Below are 15,758 nucleotides of genomic sequence, written 5' to 3'. Positions count from 1 at the left end.
TTCAGCAACATACCCTAGGACTTTACTATTAAGTGTATAAGTCTTGCCCTGATTTGTCTTTCAAAAATGCAGCACCTCACATTTATCTAAATTGAACTTCATCTGCCTCTCCCTGGCCCATTGGCCCATTTGATCAAGATCCCGTTGTACTCTGAGATAACCTTCTTTGCTTCCCACTACACTACCAATTTTAGTGTCATCTGCAAACTTACTAGCCGTACCTCTAATGTTCACATCCAAATCACTTATATAAATGACAAGTAGCTGTGGACTCAGCACCAATCCTTGTGGCACACTGCTGGTCACAGGCCTCCATCTGGAAAGCAACCCGACACCACCATCCTCTGTCTTTTACCTTCGAGCCAGTTCTGTATCCAAATGGCTAGTTCTCCCCCTATTGCATGTGCTCCAACCTTGCTAACTAGTCTATTGTGAGGAACCTTGTTGAACATGTTATGGAAGTTCATACAGATCACATTCACTGCTCTGCCCTCATCAATCCTCTACATTACTTCTTCAAAACACTGTATCAAGTTCGTGAGACACGATTTCCCACACCGAAAGCCATGTTGATTATCCCTAATCAGTCTTTCCCTTTCCAAATTTATGTAAATCCTGTCCGCCAGATTGCCTCCAAAAATGACCACCGATGTCAGGCTCACCGATCTAAAGTTGCTGGGCTTTTCCTCACCACCTTCCTTAAATAGTGGCACAACATTAACAATGTTAACCTACTGAAGCTCTTTAGAGGAATATCACCCAGTCAAACCAAGAAAAAACAACAAACCCTTCAGCACTGACAAAGGCAATATGAATAAGAGCCAAGAATAGGCAAATTTGAAACACCTTTGCAAGTATCTGGCCAGATATTTTCCAAGGTGGACAAACAGAAGGCTTGAAGAACACATCAGGCCAAGCAGCATCTGAGGGAAGGAGGAGTTAATATTTCAGGTATTACCCTTCTTCAAGACTGAAGCAGAAGGGTAATATCGGAAGTGTTGACTGCTCCTTCCTTCCAGATGCTGCCTGGCCTGTTGTGTTCTTCCAGCCTCCTGTTTACCTATCCTTGGATTCCAGTGTCTGCAATTTTTTTTTTGTCTCTAACCAGATATTTTCCAGGTTTGATTCCTGACTTGTGCTGAATTTGGTAACCTTGACTAGATATTAAGCACAGTGAAAAATCCCAAAGTATCCACAGTTAAGGTAGAAGATTATCATCCAGGTTTAACTCCTGATCACTATCGTCTAAAAAACCTGTATGTTTGTAGATACTGGGGAGAAAGGCCAGAGCAGTTCACATGAACTCGTCTCTCCCAAAGTGCAAGCCTGCTGACCCACAAGTCAATAATAACCATTTGATTGAGGTACTGAGGCATTGCTGTCAACCCTTGACGAGAAACCCCATCAATTAGGTAATAATTTCATAAGAGGAGGTGGAAAGAAGAATATTATTGAGAAAATTACTCAATGTATAAAAACAACTCAAATATTCAGCACCTTCAACATGAATTATCCCGAAGTTCTTCACAGGATCGAGGCAGATGAAGAGATATCAAAACCGGTGATAATAAGACAAATAACAATAAAGCTCAGTCAAAGAGGTAGGCTTTAAGGAGCCTCAAAGAAAGAACAAGTGATTGACAGAAGGATTTCAGAACATTAAATCCGACAGCTGAAATCATGGCCGGTAATAGTAAAGCAAAAGAAACTGAAGGTGTGCAAGATGGTGAAATTAATGAAACAAGATTTTTCAGAAAGCAGTGGAACTGAGTGAGGTTAGAACAAAATAAGTCAAGGTGAGGCTACAGAGGAATTTGAAGATAAAAATAAGCTATTCTGAAAAATATGATGCATTCGTTGACTGTGCACTGATGTCAAGTGTAGTCTGAATTGGAAAGCTGACATTTCAGATCAGGACCCTTTCTGAAGAAGGGTTCCGACCCGAAAGGTCAACTTTCTTGCTCCTCTGATGCTGCCTGGCCTGCCGTGTTCCTCCAGCTCTACACTGTTATCTCTGACTCTAGCATCAGCAGATCTTACTTTCTCCTACTCTGAATTGGCCTTGGCGCAGGCTAAATATAGTTACTGTTCAAATTCACAGTAATCATGACAGTGTATGATCAAATTGGATATTGCAGAACATTTGTATATTGCCTTATTCCTAAATTTGTCAAAGGGAGGATCTCACCTTGAAGACAAATCCATCTGGGCAGCTGTGCTCATACTTGTAAGCTTTGTACACCACCAGGAACACTATGCAGGTAAGAAATGCCAGTGCAAAGAGAATGAGAACTGTGACCTGCAAAAGAATGAAAAGTACAGTATTATTTTTAAGGGAATTACGTATGGTTCCAAATTTATCACAGGGAGACTAGACTGTTGTCATTAAAATGTTACAGGATTGTTCCATCACCATTACACGCTATGACTGACAAGGTAAAATGATAATAATTGGTCTGACAATTCAGTATGGAATATTATAGAAAATTAAGAAAATTGGAGCTGGTCATTCTCTTCCCATCCATATAACAAAATGAATCATAAGACAATATTGATAAAACTGATGCTGATACCAGCTCCATGCAACTGCATTAGAAAACAACATAACAACCCAACCAATATGGTGCGTATTGCACTTTTGGCATGGACTGATCACACTGCATGCCTCAGTAAACTCCAGCATGTAGCTTTCCACCTTAAAAACTGTGCTTTGTAGACAACTATTTTGAGCAGCCCTGAACCTCCGGTAAACCAAAAATTATTAAAGTTCTGCAGCATAACTTACAAATGAAAGAAGAAGGCAATGTAGACAATATCAAGTGACTACAAATTAATACAAATAATCAATTCTTGCAACTACAAAACATTAACTTTCCATGCTTCAAGCAAGCTAGCGTAACTGACTGTGAAATACATTCATAAGGGGGATATCTATGATGGTGTAATCTCTATCTGTACACAATATTGAACGATGGTCCATTAGTTCCAACATCTGGATTGAAACCCACAAGAGGTCCAATGATTCGCAAAGCCTGAAACTCGTAAGATAAATACAATCTTAAGATTCTACAAAACAAGAAAATGTGGCAAAGAACACCACACAGTTCAAATTGCAAACTGCAGATAAATGCACACAGTTCTCTACTGTTAGAAAACAAATGAAATTAGTATTTTACTGTTCCTACTGAGGTTAGAAAAGAATTGACTGCAACAGGTTTTAAATTCATAGCTTTACACAGGTCATTCCTTTATGACTATTACTTATTGGTGATCATAATTATCACTAACATCATTTAAAACAAAACACCAAAAAGTGGTTCAAATAATGTACATGATGCCTCTTTAGAACTTTAGCTGGGAATTTGAATATTCAGGGACAGAAATGAACCCCGTTGTTTCTTAGGGCCTAGATACCATGCTATATAAATCAGTGCACACTTAATCCAAGAGTGCAAGGATTGATAGACGTTGCTCCTTGAGCTTCATCAACATTCACAAAGTGAGACATTGATTCTAGGCACATCCTCTAAGGAAGACTTCAAATTTTGAGCATCCTGGCTCAGACAGGTCCTGCAGGCCTGCTCGAGCAGGATAGAAGGAGCTATCTGATTTTATAAATCACTGGGCTAAATGTTAGTCAGTGAGAAATAGTCAGGCATGAAGCACAAATCATTAGGGAAATCCAGCTGCAATGGTGTAGAAGTCGGGAAACAAGGCCCTGCAGAGGTTTCTCTGGCTAGGACTGTATAGAAAACAATTGAATCTGACAGGCAGAAATTGTTATCAGAAGGCAGAAATTGTCTCAATTTCCTGAAAAGGAATAAAATAAACTAGCAGACTGTGCTGAGAAGATGTTTTCCCTCTACGGGTGAGCCGAGGATCGGGGGCATAGTCTCAGAATAAAGGAGTGCAAATTTAAGAGGGCTTTGAGAAGGAATTTCTTCTGAGGGTTGAGTGTCTTTGGAACTCCTTGCCATAGAAAGCTTTGGGAGCAGAATCCTTGATTATATTTAAGGCTGAGATAGATGGATTTTTGTTCAGTAGTGGAATCAAGGGTTTGGGGCAAAAGGACAGCAAAGTGGATATGTCAAACATCAATGTTGAATCATCAGTCATCCTAACTGAACAGTGGAGAAGGCTCAAGGAAGTGAATGAACGGCCTAGTCCTGCTTCTTTCTTATGGTCTTCAATGTTCAGCTTCAGCTTCAACACAGCCAAGAATGTGTGAAGATACAAAATGGCCAAAACCTGCAAGAAGTGTGCACCAAACAATATTTTACTGAGCATAACCCACATTTTACAAAATATATTAATCTAAAGTGCCAAATTAGGAACCATATCATTGATTACAATCAGTCAGTCTCCATGAAAAGGAGCTCAGCTTTTTAAAAAAGAACGGAAAAGTTGCTCTTCAGCGTAAGTATTAGCGGAGCAAACATATTAACCATCAACAAAATGATATTTTGGACAGATGGTTTGTGTTAATGTAATTTTAAAAATAGTAGCAAGATAGTGATATGATCAGGTTCTACTCAATGGGCAGATGAACCAAGCAAATAACATATAATAAATAATGTGAAATTGACAAAATAGCTGTAGTTTAATTTTATACTGAATTGTACTTTACCCCAAATTTCCCTTATTTCTATAAAGTTCAGGCATCTGAAACCTAAATGACTGCATTTTTGATTCATCTCATTTTTTTAAAAAAGTCTTAATGGCTTCTTGCACTATAAACCTCAGGGCTTCTCCATAAAAAGGCTATATGATTTAAATTTAAATGAATTGATACTGTGTGTTGATCAGACTCCATTCTCTAAATAATTTTAAATTTGTCAGAAGCCCTCAAATGATTTTGTGTAATGAAATGCATATATCAGTGCCAGTTAACTGCGACTGGATCTAACGTTGGCAATATACAGACAACAGAAGGAAATGTTTCAAACAGACACAGGATAAAAATGTCCAGGTCTTCGTATTCTCATATGTTACTGCATCGCACATTGTTGATCCAGATGAATGCCAACAAGTGCTCATCATCCATGCAATATTGACAGCTTGCATCAAAAATGTCCCCTGTGGTTGAAAATGCAGTTGTAAAACATGTGTGAGGTCTGACCTCAGATGTAATAAGGAGTCACCATGAGGCATAGTGCAATAGTCCCAGCTTGATGACACATGATGCATACCATATGCATGCACTAATATCTGGCCACAGGGTCTGTCACAGCTTTATTTCTGTCTGCTTATCTTAGAATCACCCTGATCAAAATCATCCAAGTCTATCTGGCTGCAACATCATTCCAGATAGCATGCAAGAGTCACTTATTGAAAATCCATCGCAGAGAATTATATTTTCCTACCAAAGAGATCACAGACCCTATAATTGTTGGATTCATCATTGTTCAGCATGCCTTCTGGGTACAAATCTTCCTTTTCAGATTGCATTTCTGTTTACTACTGTTTGAAGAACAGGGTGGCCACTCAGTCATTCGAGAAGACAATCAAAAATTGCTGCTCAAAATTTGACTGTAGTGTCCTACGGCATGTTCGAATAATTCAAACAAGTAAAAGTTCAATTTAATACCAAAGATAGAATTTTCCTTTGCTTTAAATGGCATGGGCAACAGCAAGAAAACTAAGAAAATACAGCAAGAATTAAAAAAAGGTTCCCAATAGGAAAACAAGTTTCCAATTTTGTATTTGGAAAATAAATAAGGAGATCTGAATTGAGTGATGACTATCTTGTTTCCAAATTATTGCATCTCATTAATTGCTAGGTTTGCCTTATTTCTATGCAGCTCCCCATTCCCTTCCCAAGAAACTAGACACAGCCATTCCCAACATGGTAAAGCAATTACCTGGCAGCACAGCTTGTGGTCGGTTTTCTCTGGGATTTCATCCAACTTTACCATCACCACTATTTGCTTGCATGCTCCACAGGCATCATCCTTTTCCATCTTTCTTCCCTGCAAGTGGCTATTGCCAAATCACCAGCCTCAGCACAGTATCGTTGATGACTGTAGACCAGCTCACGTAACACTTCAGCCCTTCAGGACCTCACTTTGGAGGTCAGGAATATTGATGATTTTCAATGCTTCTGCCAGGTTGCTTTATGCACAGACACATCTCATGCATCTAGATAAAATGCATCTTGTGCCACTTGGTGAGTGAGCGCTAGGAAAGTAAGCTATGTGCTAAATTAGAGGCTGATAGTCCCTCTTATGTGTATTGTTTTATACTGCATAAGCTCTTCTGTCCTAAGGTACAGGCTGCCAGCTTCTCTGGCTTTTATTGCTACTTAGTGCACAGAGAGAGAGAGACAGACAGACAGACAGAGAGGTAAGCAGATGGTCCTGGTTCAGAACACAGAACAGTTGAGCAGATAAACGTATTGCTGTAAGGCACTACACTGCTCAATGCTACATCAATATAACATCTACAGCCTGTGCCAGCAGATAGCAAACAAAGTGCGTGCACTTTCATCAAATGGTCATGTTTGAAAGTCAGGAAAGCAATCCTAAGTGGAGTGGAGGGCGTCTATGGCCTGCAGCACAATAGTTAGTCAAAGGGATGATCCAATCTCTGCAACCAGCCTGGATTGCAGGCACATTATTCTTGGATGTTGTGGAGACATCCGTCCAGGGCTTGGGGTGAGCTGTGCTCAGTTAAGGCTGTCTTCCCAAATCAGGCCAGGGGATGAAGCATGGTCAATCTGGGATTTTGGATAATAATTGTCAGGGATCTCAAAGAGGAGTCTTGTGAAGCCCTGGGAAAACATGGAAAACTCAAGTTGGTCTTCACTGCACAGAGCAGAAAAAGGGAATGCTGATGGCGAAATGGAGAATTTAAGACAGAAGCGTAGGATTTTAAAGAGCATAGCAGGTGATGGAAAGCTGGGAGATGGAGTTTCCCACAAGTCACAATCACTCTAGCCTCAAATGAGGAAAGTGTATGCCAACTCATGTGGCACAGCAGCTCACAAAGCCATGGGCTCAGGGATTAAACAGGGAAGATTAACCGTCATGCAAAGCAGCTGAACAAAAATAGGGTAAGTGCAAGAAGTAAATCAGGGACCCTAACATAAAACACTCACATGAACACAAAGTTGAATCCTTGGCATCTTTACACCAAACACAACTGCACAAAAGTAAAACAAAATTGCTGCCACTGCAGGCAAAAATAGTTGGAGTAAGTTACTACTTTTCTCTTCAGAAGTGGTTGCCAAAATGTGCATGTGAGATCCTGCTAGGGGCAATGGGTCATGCGTCTACTGATTGTAGAATGCCATCCATCTGCCATCAAATTACATTCAACTGAAGGGTCCATTTTTTTGACACCGATTAACATTGAAACTTATGACATCAAGCAATCATAACTGCTATATACTTTATATTAGCTGCGCCCCTCCCCACAAGTAATGTTAGATATACAAAGCCATGCAGGCACATGAGAAAAAATGTCTCACTTAGCTTTGTAATTTATGCATAATCTTTCACATCTGACAGTAGAACACATCACATCAAAGTTGCCACATTCTCACACCAAAATATGCAATGTGAAAGGGTGGCTCTGTTTGATAAGGGACTGCTATCACTTTTTGTTTACTCATGACATGGGCATCACTGGCTGGCCAGCATTTATTGCCTGTCCCTAGTTGCCCTTGTGAAGGTGGTGGTGAGCTGCCTTCTTGAACCACTGCAGACCATGCGCTGTAAGCAGACCAACAATACTGTTCGGCGGGGGGGGGGGGGGGGGGGGGTTCCAGGATTTTGATTTGGTGGCCCTAAAAGGAAGAGCAATATATTTCCAAGTCAGGATAGTGAGTAACTTGGAGGGGAACATGCAGGTGGTGATGTTCCCTTGTATACGCTGCCCCTGTCCTTCTCACTCCTTTTTACGATGGAGAAATGCTACTCCCCCAGTGTAGCATTAGCACTTTGGTCCTGCAACATATATCTACATATGGTTACAAAGTTCAAAGTTCCTTATCTAGAAATGACAAAAGCCCCCTTGCAAAGACTAAGCCTCCAAGTCACAAGGTATGAAACTCTAACACGTCACAATATGTTACTTTATTTCCAACATTCCCTGCAAATCATCTGATCACTCATCTGAGATGGAACCAGTGCTTGGAGAATTTCTTGTAGCCTTATTAAAGAAGCAAACTAGTGTGTTAAAGATGATATGAACTGCAACATTGTCGCCAAGCCAGCAAAATGAACTCCCATGACTGCCATACAGCCCCCACGATCGAGAGCTTGCAGACAAATAGCTCTCAAAGGAGGTAGAGAAGAATGATTAGATCCCAGATCTACCCTTGTTGTCTCCAACCATAACTGTCAGAAACTCAGTGCAAATGCAGACAATCGATGTCCATTGCTGGAATAGGACTTACGCTCAGAAGAACTTAGTGACTATCTCATCCCAGTGCCTGTCAAACCTTTATACCAGCAGCTTGTTCCAAGGACCAAGTTGGAATCAGCATGGCATCTCCTAATTCTCAATCCAAAAATGCATCCAAGATGTCAATGATTCCAATTCCTCTAGATCACACCTGCTTACAATCTTCCCCCTTTTCGAGGAGATTCATACAGCTAAGGCAGTGAGATTCTGCACCATCACTGGTTTCCCTTGGTGTCAGTTGCTATAGCTTGCTTTCATGTTGCTTTAGTGTCCCATCACCAACCTGCGGTTTATCGACATAAAAGGATTCCACTCTATCATCATCCAGCTCATCTGTGATCCTCAAGGCCAGATTTTGGTCGTGCGTCTGAGATATTGTGGAACCACCATGATGCGTATTTACTAGGGATATCACAGGATCCTGTCTCCTTCCAAGGTCCTCAGGCATATAGGGATTGCCACTGGGAGACAAGGGCCATTCCCTCCAAACATGGCAGATGGCACCCAGATTGTGTCTCCATTTTGCATCACTGTTGTCCACGGTTCCACCAGGGCCATAGTGGAACCCTCATAACCCTCATTAAAATGAGTTTTTCACTCAGGCAGGGCCTCATGGTAACCCAGAAAGGGTGTGCCACATTAATGTTGCAAGATGTGCTTCACAACTACAGGTGACAGAGGAGGAGGGATGTCATGGAGACTACGGCACAGCTATGCCATGTTGAATGCAAGAAGGGAGGAAGTGCTCAGGCCCTCAAATTCTTCTCCTGTGTTCTTACCCAATACCCACACACCAGGCTTTGTAGTCACATGGGCTGCTACCACTACCATTCTATTGCCAGCTACTAATGGTCTGCATTAGCAGAGACTAACCATCCCAGGTTGACCCTCACCCAATCCTTTTTCTATCCAACTTTTGTCCTCTTTGTCTGGACTCCATCTCCAGCTCTCATTTACTCCTCCCCCCCCCTTCCCCATCGCCATCTTCGGTATATATCCTAACCATTTCCTGGCTACAAGAAGGATCACTAGAAATGTTAACTCTGATTTCTCTCCATAGATTCTACCAGAACTGAGCTTTCCCAGCAACTTCTGTTTTTGTTTCTGATTTTCAGCATCTGCAGCTGTTTGCTTTTTTTTGATGAATGAGCTGAGCTTGGACTGAATGTCATTGTGTCATTGTGTACCTTGTTGCTGCTAATATGGCAAACAACCCCAGATCAGTCCACAGTGCCTGGTTATTGCTGCATCCCTTGAAACTTTTAAATGTTGAATAAATGTTTTCTTATTTATATAATTCTATATGTAGTATCTTTAGCTGATCCCACTTTAAAGTATCTGAACTTTAAAAATTGTAAGTGTTCCGGACACAGCAGTCACTGAGACAGAGCAGCAACATGGCATGGGGCTGAGATTCGGTAGATTTTAAGCTTCAGTCATCATATGATATCTGAATGTTACAGTCCCTCATGATAGACAGCAGGTTGGGAGCAACTGTGAAGCGGCTTTACTACACCCTTCTATCATTCACAGAATCCCTACAGTGCAGAAGCAGGCCCTTCAGCCCATCGAGTCCACAATGACCCTCTGTACACTTTGTGGAGGCCAGGTGGATCAGCCATGGATAATGCAGAGTTAGGGTAATGGGGTTGTGTCTAGGCTGAATGCTGTACAAAGTCACCATTCTCCGGCGCCATCTTAATATACAAAAGACAGGATTAAAAGCAGAAGCAGAAATAAGAGGAACAGAAAGAAGCAAAAGGAAACATCTAGAACACTGCCCTGCCTCAGCCGTGAGTCCTTGCTGCCAGAAAAACAAAGTCCATCCCTCAGTCTGCGAACACTCAGGAGTCCCCAATCCCCACGTAGCACCACAGCTGGGATAATGTAGTCTCCATTGTCAGGTACGCAGGCTCAGCCATGGCCTGGAACCATTCCTTGACTCTTCCAGTGGTGGAGGAGTTGACTGAGAGAGATGAACAATGCTTGGCCACTACAGCTTCTTCAATCCTTGGGATGTCTGAACAGCCTGCTCATATAGCAAATGGCACCACCCTGATTCCCCAAGAGGTCAAAGTCCATCATCTCCTCTCATTTATTCATTGGATGCTGAACACCAATTGCTACAACAATGGATGTGCTGAACCAAAGTCTCCATGACAGTAGCCAGCCTGAGCAAGCTGAGGCTAGCATGGTCCTAACAACGGTGGTACACTAGTCCATCCCACGATCCAGAGTACTGATTGTCCTGATAAGTCTGGCTGCTGACCATGCATCTGACAACGTTGCTAATGGCTGAGTCCATGGGATCACCTTCTGCTTGGAGTTGCACAGTTGCCCGGTCTCCGACAGTTCTCTCGATGCAGAGAGCAGGGGTATTTTCCACCTCGACCAGCTGCGGAGATGGGTCAGTCACAGGCTCACCAGATTGTGCTCTCGAGTCTAATCTAGAAAGAGAACCCACTGAGGGGTGTCTCCGAAAGGTGTAGATGAAACTCATGTCAGTGCATTCTTCAAAGGCTCACAAGTGTCCTCCTGAGAGGTAGAGGTTCAACTGAGCATATGCAGTGCTGGCCTCTTTTTCACTGTAGCTTGCTGGTTCACAAGCAAAGGAACTGAGTGTAAAGAAAAGGGAGAAAAGCTTGTTCAAAGGTAAGAATGAGTTAATGCTAGAATTAATGTGAGAGCAGTGCAGAACAGCACAATGATGTTCATTAGGTTGTTTATCCACAGAGGTCTGCATTCCCACAATGATAGTCATCCCCTTCTATAGCCAAGTCCAGCATACCAGGTATCCACCACTCTAATGCTGCTCTTGGCCCACTCTACCAAGATTTCCCTGCAAAGTGTAAAATAGAGGGAATCTGTATTCTGGAAGTGGATGGGATAGCCGTTGGTGGTGATACAGGAGAAGGAGGTGACAAAGTGCCCCCAGAGAAGTACAGGGAGAAGGAAGTACAGGGAGCAGGGAGTGTTAGCAGCTTGGCAGGATGATGCAGGTTGAGTGCCGGTGAATAGACATGTTGCATACAGTAGTCAGGAGTTGCAGTCCTTGGGTCTTGCTGAGCAGGAGTAGCAGAGTTGGAGGAGGTGATGTGGGCCTGTGAGAGACAGATGGAGGTGAGAAAATGGTCGGTTAGCTGGACAGCTGGTTTACCCATGCAGGGTGATGCCCAGCAGTGTGGGTTCTGTTCCCCTACCAGCTGACGTCACTATGAAGACGCTGCCTTCTCAGCCTCTCCCTTTGCCGGAGGTGCAACAATCCTCAATTTAATTTAACCAGCAGTTCTCTTTCTAATAAGAGAGCAGTCTATGGACCTCTGGGGTTTACCCTCCAGCCTCTTTCCTGCAGGGATGTGTGTATTATATCTCAGCCTGGAGACCACACTGACCCGAGCTGCTCACTGTCCAGGTTGGCTGCACCTAGTGGTGTGGTCTCCTTTGGCAGAATGGTGGAAACTGCTCTTTGCTTGGTCACCCCCATTCACAGCCACCTCCAGGTCTCTGTTAGCAAGACAGGATGCCAGCTTCCCTTTCTGGGCCACACTTTTGTCATCGATGAAAGAGAGTACTACAATATGCAGTGGTTTCTGGCTTGCAGCATCTGATGTACTGTGGAGATAATGTTTAAAATACCTAAAAGTGATAAGCACTTCAGCACTCCGGCTGCGTGAACTGGGTGTGAGAGAGGTCGACTGCGTTATGGATGAGCTGTAGAGGAAACAGTTGTGAGAGAGAAGTTGACACAATCTCCCCAAGAGAAACACTTTAGCAAATTAAAAAAAGGGTAAATTCAGTCCTACGTAAAAAAAATGAAGTAGCAAAGAGTTGTATGCATGAAAGTTTGCTTGCTTTCAAATATGAAATATTCTAAACAAATCTGTCACTCTTAACTTGTCTGGCTGACATGTCACTCCAGACCCACAGCAATGTGGTTGACTCTTAATTGCTCTCTAGGCAATTAGGGATGGGCAATAAATGCTGGCCTTAAAAGAGATTCCCAAGGTAAGTTTCAGTGTGTAGAAATAACACACGAACGCATACAAAATAATGTTCTACAGCTTTGTTCTAAATATCATATCTGGTACAGATGGAATAAAACAAACTAAATCCACAGCTTGGGTGATAGTGACCACATTATATATTTAGCCATGTTTAAAATGCACACCCTAACACACTTTGTCTCATAAATTCATGCTTCACATTGTAAAAATCACCCTCAAAATATATTAATGAAACACATGACTATAGAAGTTACATGAGTTTCACTTAAGAAAAATAATCCCTTGCAAAAACTAGAGTCTGCTCCTTGAGACTTGCTGGATTAATTAGTAACTGCTTTCTGAGCATTGAACACCACATTTTGTAGTATCAGAGTCACTCTCATCAGCTGAGATCTGACATGCATGTACAGTAAACGGTGTTTTATCCGGCATTCCATAACCAGAATTATCTAGTAACCAGAATTTCATTTTTTTTCCCAGAAAAAAAGCCAGTCACATTCAATATTCAGATAGTGCATTCCTTAATAAAGTAATAGCAAACAGGAGTTGATTGTAAATCTGCACAACGTATTCTTAAGCTTTAATTTGATTCGTTGCATTATCAGGTTGGTTTTGATTATTCTTTTAGAACAAAAGATATACTCCTTGGAGCAACTGAGAATAAAATTGATAACTCAATTTTTCTTAAATGAGAAAAGCCATTCAGAGGGTCATGGAATCAGCTGTGGTGTCAGCCTGGTATTCAGTTGTGGGGTTTGTACTGTCGTGCCCTGCTTTATCAGAGCTTTTTGACTCCCCAAATACTTTCCCTCTCTGCTTAACCTTTCAAAAGGCAATTTGTGCCCAGACAAATGTAACTCCCTGTTATATCACTTTTTCATTATCCAGCACCACCTGGGCATGCCAGATAACACAGACTCTACATCCTCAGGTAGGATCCTGTTCGCATGGCAAAAATCTGATCGAATGTTAAGCAATCTGCTCAAGAAAACCTTTTGCCACAAACCCAATAATTGAAAGTTTCTTTTCACGTTAACAAAATATAAACTGTCCACAAATTTAAGTTATACAAATAACATGAACTGCATTTTATGCTCAGATCTGAGTGATCAAATTATTCAAATTGAAGACATATGAAGTAAGACCAGACTGCATTTTAATTTCTCAACATCAGGGAAAAATAAGACACATGAACAGACGCCAATAGTTGTATGAATTTTTAACACAAAGAATTGACAAACTGCTACAAATCATTAACACAGGAATTCACCCCCTGTAATTATTCACAGAGGAATTCTTCCCCCCTCCAAGCAATCACTAGACTTGGTTATCTGATACTTCACAGTTTATTGGAGGAGCTTTCAACAACATGCTTTCCATCTGGAGATGAGGACTGTTCACCCCCAATATACAATGAAACAAAACTGCAAGCAAGCTAGAGACACCCTGTTCCTACCAAAGACACGTTGCAGTATGGCTTGGCCAACTATCAATGCACAGTTGGACTTCCCCTTCTGTCTCGCAGTGTGGCACCAAACAAGAGAACTACAGCAACTTGTCTAAGATTCACTGTAAAATTTACAATCGTCTGCCAGCAGAGTTTATCAGAGTTGTTAACAAGATCTCCATATCACTGAATAGGAACAGTGCGATATCTGAGGTGATTGAGACATGCAAAAGCAGACAATGGAAGCATCTTACGAGATTTTTATTCAGAAAGCAACTTTCAATGCAAAATGATAAAAAGGTAGTTCCACTGGGCATCAAATATGTCCCTAGTTGCAAAATCTTGAGGAAGAAAATCAAAATATAAAACTCCCATATTCAGTTGTAAATGGAATATGATATATTCAGGTTAGAAAGAACTCCACTGGGCTATCTCTCTCTAAATCAACCTCGAGTTCAAATCTGGCCCCCATTTTGCTAAAACACTTCTTGAACCCCTGCACTAAATACAAAATAAAGCAAATAGTTAATTTCTTACACCTCCAACCATTCCTTGTCTATGTTTTATCAATATCACATTGGCTTTGCGGTGCAGTGAGCCGCGTCATTCTCCCTGTGCCGAGTGCTCCAAGTTCAAGAAACATTTCAGAGCTGCTTGGTCAGGGTAGAAATATGCAAGACGTGATTTAATGTTCCCAATTAGCCTTGGGAATGCTAGCACCACATCCACATTAGACCCCAGTGGAAAAAAAAACGTACTGTGCAAAGATAAAAATCAATACAACCATGATTAACCTCATCTGAATTTTCTCTTTGGTCTACTCTATATTCCAAACAAACCGCTGACAAATTTAACCTCTTCTTGACATCCTCACTGCTTGAAAATCATACGCACAATTTTTTTTTTACCAATAATGTCTAAGGCTTGAAAATCCTATTTTTGTGACTTTGATCACAAGGCTTTTAAACCCGAGTCTATGGTCAACAGCTTCAGTTTCTTTTTGTCAATCTGACAGATGCGATGGTTAACAGCCAGGTGCAATCTTGTAGGGGCCTGACTGACATGGGTATTTGTGGAAGAATCAGATGAGAAGTTTAGCAAGGCCTGTCGAGATCAGGACAGACTCCCTGCATCTTTTAATCAGTAAGCCAAGCAGCAAGAAAAGATTCTTGCCATGCAGGATAATGTGCCCATTAAAAGGAGGGGGTGGGGGAGAAAAGAGCAGAAGAAAAAGGCATCATTAAAGCCACAACATACTCAGCTACCTGTCTTACCGAACAGGCCAAACAAACTAGCCATCAAGAAATCTCAGCATTAAACTCAGAGCTGGTACCTATGGACTTCAGTTTGCTGCTGACTATGAAGAACTTTCATATTGCTCAGCATGAAATACTGTCTCAGATACCATCTGTGCAATGTTTCCTTTACGTGTGTGCAATCACTCCGAGGTTCTGCACACATCACAGCATTGGCTTCTAGTTCCAAAATTCATTGCTACACACAGAATTTGAAACTCTGCAACAGAGTTACTAAATCGAAAGGTACAATTCACAGACATTGGCTTCTGACATTTGCCAAGCCCTCAGGACATCTCCTTAGTTCACTTACAGAACAATTAGAAGGAACAGGCTGCTGCAAGGAGGTGTTGTACACAGGGCCAGGCACCCAGCTCACTGACTGGACTGGGCTGCATTTCAGGGCTGCTTGCTTTTCTCCCTCTTGTAGCTCCTTATTGCATGCTCACAACCATGCCTTGCCTTGCTTTGCTGTGCAATGCCGGTTAGCACAATGGTTGTTCAGTCACAGCCAAAGGCTATCAGCACTGACACAGCAGTCTAACATGTAAAAGATGTGCTGGCTGCCTGCACAGCCATCACACTGGTTCATTTTGTTTCCTGCCG

General features: G+C 41.8%; 1 protein-coding gene across 2 annotated transcripts in view; it reads right to left on the bottom strand.

Moving 5' to 3' along the window:
- LOC125454692 (neuronal vesicle trafficking-associated protein 1-like) overlaps nt 1–15,758 on the bottom strand; it is a 64,411-nt gene that overhangs the window by 12,185 nt on the left and 36,468 nt on the right. For both annotated transcript variants that reach the window (XM_059655188.1, XM_059655205.1), the window contains exon 4: nt 2,189–2,299. In XM_059655188.1, the coding sequence (XP_059511171.1) occupies nt 2,189–2,299 (111 nt within the window). The remainder of the gene's footprint in view (nt 1–2,188; nt 2,300–15,758) is intronic.

The sequence above is a fragment of the Stegostoma tigrinum genome, chromosome 1 (genome assembly GCF_030684315.1).
Source record: "Stegostoma tigrinum isolate sSteTig4 chromosome 1, sSteTig4.hap1, whole genome shotgun sequence".
NCBI classification, from domain to species: Eukaryota; Metazoa; Chordata; class Chondrichthyes; order Orectolobiformes; family Stegostomatidae; genus Stegostoma; species Stegostoma tigrinum.
This window is presented reverse-complemented; position numbering and strand designations above follow the sequence as displayed.